Source organism: Platalea leucorodia (assembly GCF_965183815.1).
Source record: "Platalea leucorodia genome assembly, contig: HAP1_HAP1_SCAFFOLD_46, whole genome shotgun sequence".
NCBI classification, from domain to species: Eukaryota; Metazoa; Chordata; class Aves; order Pelecaniformes; family Threskiornithidae; genus Platalea; species Platalea leucorodia.
Window position 1 is genome coordinate 200,712 of NW_028121454.1, and position 6,511 is coordinate 207,222.

Here is a 6,511-nt window from a genome sequence, read left to right on the forward strand (position 1 = left end):
TAGGGATTCCCACAATCAACTTGCCAACCACGTGCCTTCTGCTGGTCTGGCAGAGACCCTGGCAGATGTGAGCCTCAAAGCACGTATCCCAGCCACGAGTCAAGGGCTGAGCTATCAGCTGCTTCAGAAAGAAGTGACCTCACAGTCCCGTTCCCAGCCATGTTCCTGCTGCTGCCCTACCAACTCCAGAGACCGAAGTGACCTCACAGCCACCTTCAAGGCCTTGTGCCTCCTGCTGGCCCATCGGATCCTGAGGCACAGCTGACCTCACCATAGCATTCCCACCCATCTCCTCCTTGTGGCCTATGAGCTGATCAGATACAGGTCACTTCACATTCCTCTTCCAGTGCTGTGCGACTGTTCTGGGACCTCACGATCCCCCTCCTGCCCAAGGGACCAAACAGCTTAAGTTAGGGTTAGGAAAGGGTTGAAGGTGAGGGGATTAGAGCATGGGAAATAACGGCTTTGGAGCTTAGGTGTTGAGGTTAGGGTTTAGGGACTACAGCTCACCTTTCATGGTTAGGAATTAGGCAAAGGTTTATAAGGTAGGTTTGGTGTTCTGCTGAGGGTGTCTGGTTAGTGTTGAGGGTACGAGCTACCCTTGTGGATGAGGGTTTTGTTTAGGCCTGGGGTGAGGGCTAGGGTTAAAGCCAACATTTTAAAGCTAGAGGTGTGGGCAAGGGATTAGGGTGATCAATAGGGTAAGAGTACGGGTAAGGGGTTCTGTGTTTGGACTTTGGTTTCGAGGTAAACTTTGAGATGAGGGATTAGAGTAGTGGATTCCTTGCAGGGTGAGGGGTAGCATTTAGGGGCAGGCTTAGGACTTAAGGTTGCTGGTTAAGAAATAGGGTAAAGGCCTGCCATGAATGTTTTCACAGTCAGTGTTGCAGAGGCATCAACATTACCTGAACTCATCTTACCTCTTCAAAATCTTTCATTTCTTTTGGCCAAGCCCCTCTTCCCTCCCCCAAATCTACCATCTTCCAGTCCCAGCTACCTTGACCTCCCCAAAGCTTTCATCTTGTATGGGGACAGTAATGTAAGGGCTTTCAAGACCTCCAAGTGTCTGTCTGCCCACTGCTGGCCAGCCAGAAGTGCCCTCAGAGCCAGCAGCCAAGGGGACACAATGTGCTGCTGTGCTGGAGAGGTCCCTGCTCAGCCACCCCAGCAGTGCTGGCGGCAGGTGATGCCCTCCCCCACCCCGAGGTACTCTGCCTGCATCCCAGCTCATGCTCCAGAAGGGCTCCCATATCTCCTGGGACGCATTTCCCACACGGGTGCTTCAGCTACCCCAGGGCATCCTGGAGGCAGTGACCACCTCTGTGTGGATAACTGAAGCAAGGCCTGAACGTAGATTTTAGGACAAATTTGAAACCTCCACAGGAAAGAACTCCATGCAATAGCTGAAAAAGTCTTCCTTTCCAGCATTGCTAGTTTTTCTATGAATTTCCATTTTTTTGTCATAGTTTTTTATTAACAGCTCAAAGGGTATGTACTAGCAAGCTGATTATGCTTTCTTTACTATGTTAATATTTTTATGCAGCCACTTAGCACAGTAAATTTTCTTTCCAATATTTCAAATGGAGAAACATTGCTCAGAAGAACTACTGTATTTATACGGGCACATTTTACCTCTCGACTTCTGCCTCTCTCTTTTATCATAGAATCATTTAGGTTGGAAAAGACCTTTAAGATCATCGAGTCCAACTGTAAACCTAACACTACCAAGTCCACCACTAAACCATGTCCCCAAGCACCACATCTACACATCTTTTAAATACCTCCAGGGATGGGAACTCGACCACTTCCCTGGGCAGCCTGTTCCAATGCTTGATAACCCATTCAGTGAAGAAATTGTTCCTAATATTCAGCCTAAACCTCCCCTGGTGCCCTTCTTTGGACACACTCCAGCATCTCAATGTCCTTCTTGTAGTGAGGGGCCCAAAACTGAACACAGTACTCAAGGTGTGGCCTCACCAGTGCCCAGTACAGGGGCACTATCACCTCCCTAGTCCTGCAGGCCACACTATTTCTGATACAAGCCAGGATGCTTCTTGGCCACCTGGGCACCCTGCCGGCTCATGTTCTGTCAATTGTTGACCAACACCCCTAGGTCCTTTTCCCCCAGACAGCTCTCCAGTAAGTCTTTCCCAAGCCTCTAGTGTTGCCTGGGGTTGTTGTGACCCAAGTGCGGGACCCAGCCTTGTTAAACCTCATACAGCTGGCTTTGGCCCATCGATCCAGCCTGTCCAGGTCTCTCTGTAGGGCCTTCCTATCCTCCAGCAGATCAACACTCCCACCCAACTTGGTGTCGTCGCCAAACTTACTGATGGTGCACTCAATCCCCTCCTCCACATCATTGATAAAGATACTAAACAGGACCGGCCCCAGTACTGAGCCCTGGGGAACACCACTTGTGACCGGGCACCAACTGCATTGAACTCCATTCACCACAACCCGTTGGGTCTGGCCATCCAGCCAGTTTTTCACTTAGCAATTACTATGCCCACCCAAGCCATGAGCAGCCAGTTTCTCCAGGAGAATGCTGTGGGAAATGGTGTCAAAGGCCTTACTAAAGCCCAGGCAGACAACATCCACAGCCTTTCCCTCATTCACCTTGTCATAGAAGGAGATCAGGTTAGTCAAGCAGGACCTGCCTTGCACAAACCCATGCTGACCGGGCCCGATCGCCTGGTTGTCCTGTACGTGCCATGTGATGGCACTCAAGATGATCTGCTCCATAACCTTCCCCAGCACCGAGGTCAGGCTGACAGGCCTGTAGTTTCCCGAGTCCTGCTTCCGGCCTTTCTTCTTGATGGGTGTCACATTTGCTAACCTCCAGTCAACTGGGACCTCCCTGGTTAGCCAGGACTGCTGATAAATGACTGAAAGTGGCTTGGTGAGCCACGCCATTTCTGATACACGCCAGGATGCTACTGGCCTTCTTGGCCACCTGGGTACCTTGCTGGCTCATATTCAGCCGGCTGCCATAGTGTCTCTGTGGCTTCCTGTTGCCACTCCTGGAGTCTGGGAGGCACCTCAGCCCTGCGGTGTATCACCCTATTCTGTACCTGTCTGAGATGCCCCAAGGCATGAGGAATGGACACGGGGACCTCGGTTCAAGGAAGCACATCCCAGTGCTTAGTGTCCAAATTCAGGTGGTTTCCCAGGGAATGTTACTCTCAATGTGAAGTGACCTTGAGACACAGTCTATCCTGCAAGCCTTGGCGGCACCCCTAGAAATAGCTGATGGCATTTGTTCTCACTCGGGTTCATCTCACCACATGCACATAATGTGCATGCTTCTGTCTCATCTCACAGAATTATGAAACAGTTTAAGGTGGAAGGGGCCCTTAGAGATCATCTAGTCTAACTCTTGTGCTGTAGGCATGGACATCTTTCCCTAGGCCCGATAGCTTAAAGCCCCACCTAACCTGACCTTGAACACTTCCAGTGATGGGGCATCCACAACTTCTTGGGGAAACCTGTTCCAGTCTCTCAGCACCCTCAGTGTAAAACACCCCTTCATTATGTCCAACCTAAATCTACACTCCGTTTAAAACCACTGCCTCTTGTCTTGTCACTACAGGCCCTGGCAAAATTCTCTCTCCATCTTTTTTATAAGCCCCCTTTATATATTGAAAGGCTGCAATAAGGCCTCCCCAGAGCCTTCTCTTCTCCAGGCTGAACAACCCCAGCTCTTGCAGCGTTTCTTTGTAGCAGAGATGTTCCAGCCCGCAGATCATTTTCAAGGCCCTCCTCTGGAACCACTCTAACAGGCCCATGTCTCTCTTGTGCTGAGGACTGCAGAGCTGCATGCAACACAACCATGCACTTGACCTTGTTGAACTTCATGAAGTTTGCGTGGGCCCACTCCTCAAGCCTGTCAAGGTCCCTCTCTGAATTACATCCCTTCCCTCTAGAGAATCAACTGCACCTCTCAGGTTGGTGTCCTCTGCAAACTTGCTGAGGGTGCACTCGATCCCACTATGTCATTGATGAAGATGTTAAATAGCATTGGTCCCAGTACGGACCCTTGAGGGACACGACTCGTTACTGGTTTCCACTTGGACATTGAGGCATTCACTGCAACTCTTTGGACGGGGCCATCCAGCCAATTCCTCATCCATCTAACCCTCCATCCCTAAAACCCATACCTCTCCAGTTTAGTGGCAAGAATGGTAGGGGAGACTGTATGAAAGGCCTTACAGAATTCTTAGCAGATGACATCTGTAGCTCTCCGCTTGCCCACTGATGCAGTTGCTCCATCATAGAAGGACACTAGTTTAGTCAGGCACGATTTGCCCTTGGTGAAACCATGTTGGTTCTCCAATCATCTCTCTGCCTTCCATATGTTTCGACATGGTTCCCAGGAGGTTCTGCTCCACGATCTTACCTCTGTACAGTGCAAACATAGACTTCTGACTCAGTCCTGTGGTGTCCCTCGGTGGAGGGACAAACTACCTGTCTGAGCTGGGGTGAGAGGCCAGTGCTAGAAATGGTGGTTATTATTGGTTGGTCTGTGATGGCTGTCTTGGAGCAGCTTCCCCAGGGTGTCCAGAGAACACGGGCACAGAGCAGACCATGCTCTCCTGGTCCTTTGTATCTATTCCAGAAGGCCTCTCTGTGCAAGGACACTGCCACATGCCCCCACCCTGCACACTCACACACTTTAGCTGTTCACTGGTGTTTTCCTCTCCTGGCACTTTCTTGGGCATGTTCCTGAGAGCAACTCTGAAAGAAGACCTAAGCTTCAGGCACTGCCCTCAGGAGGTCCCCTTGTATGATGGAAATGCTGCTATGGAGGCCAGCTCTGTCACAGAGGCGCCCATTGTGTGTCCCTGCCTGCCATCTCAGGACTGCCACACAGCATTACTGTGACCAAGCTGCCAGAGCAACCCTTCCTTCACCAACAGAGGGGCTCAGAAAGAGAGCCTGGAAGTAAAAAGAGAGCAGCTCTGGAAAGACCAAGAGCTGGTGTTCCCTGGCAGGGCTGCTGTAATGGGACTGTTTTCCCCTCCGCTTCGGCGCACAGGCACTGCCACTGCGGCTCCAGAGAGCTCTCAGAGGAAGGATCTTGGACAAACAAATGGCCGCAGGATCCTGTATTATTTTTTAAAGCAGAGAGAACATGACTCTCACTTACACAGTCTCTGGGCAACACTACACAGGTAGATACCAAGTCAGAAGTGGCATAAAGAATGACATTTGTTTGTGTAAAATATTATCACAAGGAAAAGACAGCAAAAAACGCTCCACCACCACAAACTACAGAAGGCAGGCTGGGCCTATGATGAGTTACATTATGAGAGACGTGCATAACAAAATGGACAGTTTATTTCTTCAGAAAAACTCCAGGTCATCAGTTTCCACATTGCATCCTTGAGATCCTGGTTCCTTATGCTGTAGATGAGGGGGTTCACTGCTGGAGGCACCACCGAGTAAAGAATTGCCAGCATCAGATCCAGGGATGGGGAGGACATTGAGGAGGGCTTCAGGTAGGCAAATATGGCAGTGATGACAAACAGGGAGACCACGACCAGGTGAGGGAGGCACGTGGAAAAAGCTTTGTGCCGTCCCTGCTCAGAGGGGATCCTCAGCACGGCCCTGAAGATCTGCACATAGGACACCACAAGGAAAACAAAACACCCAAAGACTACACAGGCACTACCCACAAGAAGCCCAATTTCCCTGAGGTAGGCATCTGAGCAGGAGAGCTTGAGGATCTGGGAGATTTCACAGAAGAACTGGTCCAGGACATTGCCTTGGCAGAGGGGTAGGGAAAATGTATTGGCAGTTTGTAACACAGCACAAAGGAAACCACTGCCCCAGGCAGCTGCTGCCATGTGGACACAAGCTCTGCTGCCCAGGAGGGTCCCGTAGTGCAGGGGTTTGCAGATGGCCACATAGCGGTCATAGGCCATGACAGTGAGAAGAGAAAACTCTGCTGAAATGAAAAAGACAAATCCAAAGACTTGGGCAGCACATCCCGAGTAGGAGATGGCCCTGGTGTCCCACAGGGAATTGGCCATGGCGTTGGGGAGAGTGGTGGAGATGGAGGCCAGGTCTATGAGGGAGAGGTTGAGGAGGAAGAAGTACATGGGGGTGTGGAGGCGGCGGTCACAGGCTACAGCAGTGATGATGAGGCCGTTGCCCAGGAGGGCAGCCAGGTAGATGGCCAGGAAGAGCCAGAAGTGCAAGAGCTGCAGCTCCCGTGTGTCTGTGAACGCCAGGAGGAGGAACTCAGTGATGGAGCTGCCATTGGACATTTGCTGCCTCTGGGCATTGGGCCCTGGCATAAGAGAAAAAGACAGCGACGAGTTAGGGCAGACATCCCTGAGCAAAATCAAAGCCATCTCGCATAGACCCTCCCCCTATCACACACAGACACCCTTTGCCTTTTCTACGAGACCTTCCCTCAGCTCTGTGGCTGCAGCCCTGGTTGGTGCTAGCCAACAGCAACAGCCGAGTGTCCTAATGATGGCATCATTGTAAGGGAAAACCAGCTCAT

At 51.1% G+C, this 6,511-nt stretch overlaps 1 protein-coding gene across 1 annotated transcript; it reads right to left on the reverse strand.

Annotated features, from left to right (window-relative positions):
- Positions 1-5,303: 5,303 nt before the first annotated feature.
- On the reverse strand, positions 5,304-6,269 carry LOC309603274 (olfactory receptor 14C36-like; the record flags this gene model as incomplete). The annotated part of the gene is made up of 1 exon (XM_082338159.1): positions 5,304-6,269. One exon carries the CDS (start codon positions 6,267-6,269, stop codon positions 5,304-5,306), a length of 966 nt encoding a protein of 321 aa, XP_082194285.1.
- Positions 6,270-6,511: the final 242 nt, after the last annotated feature.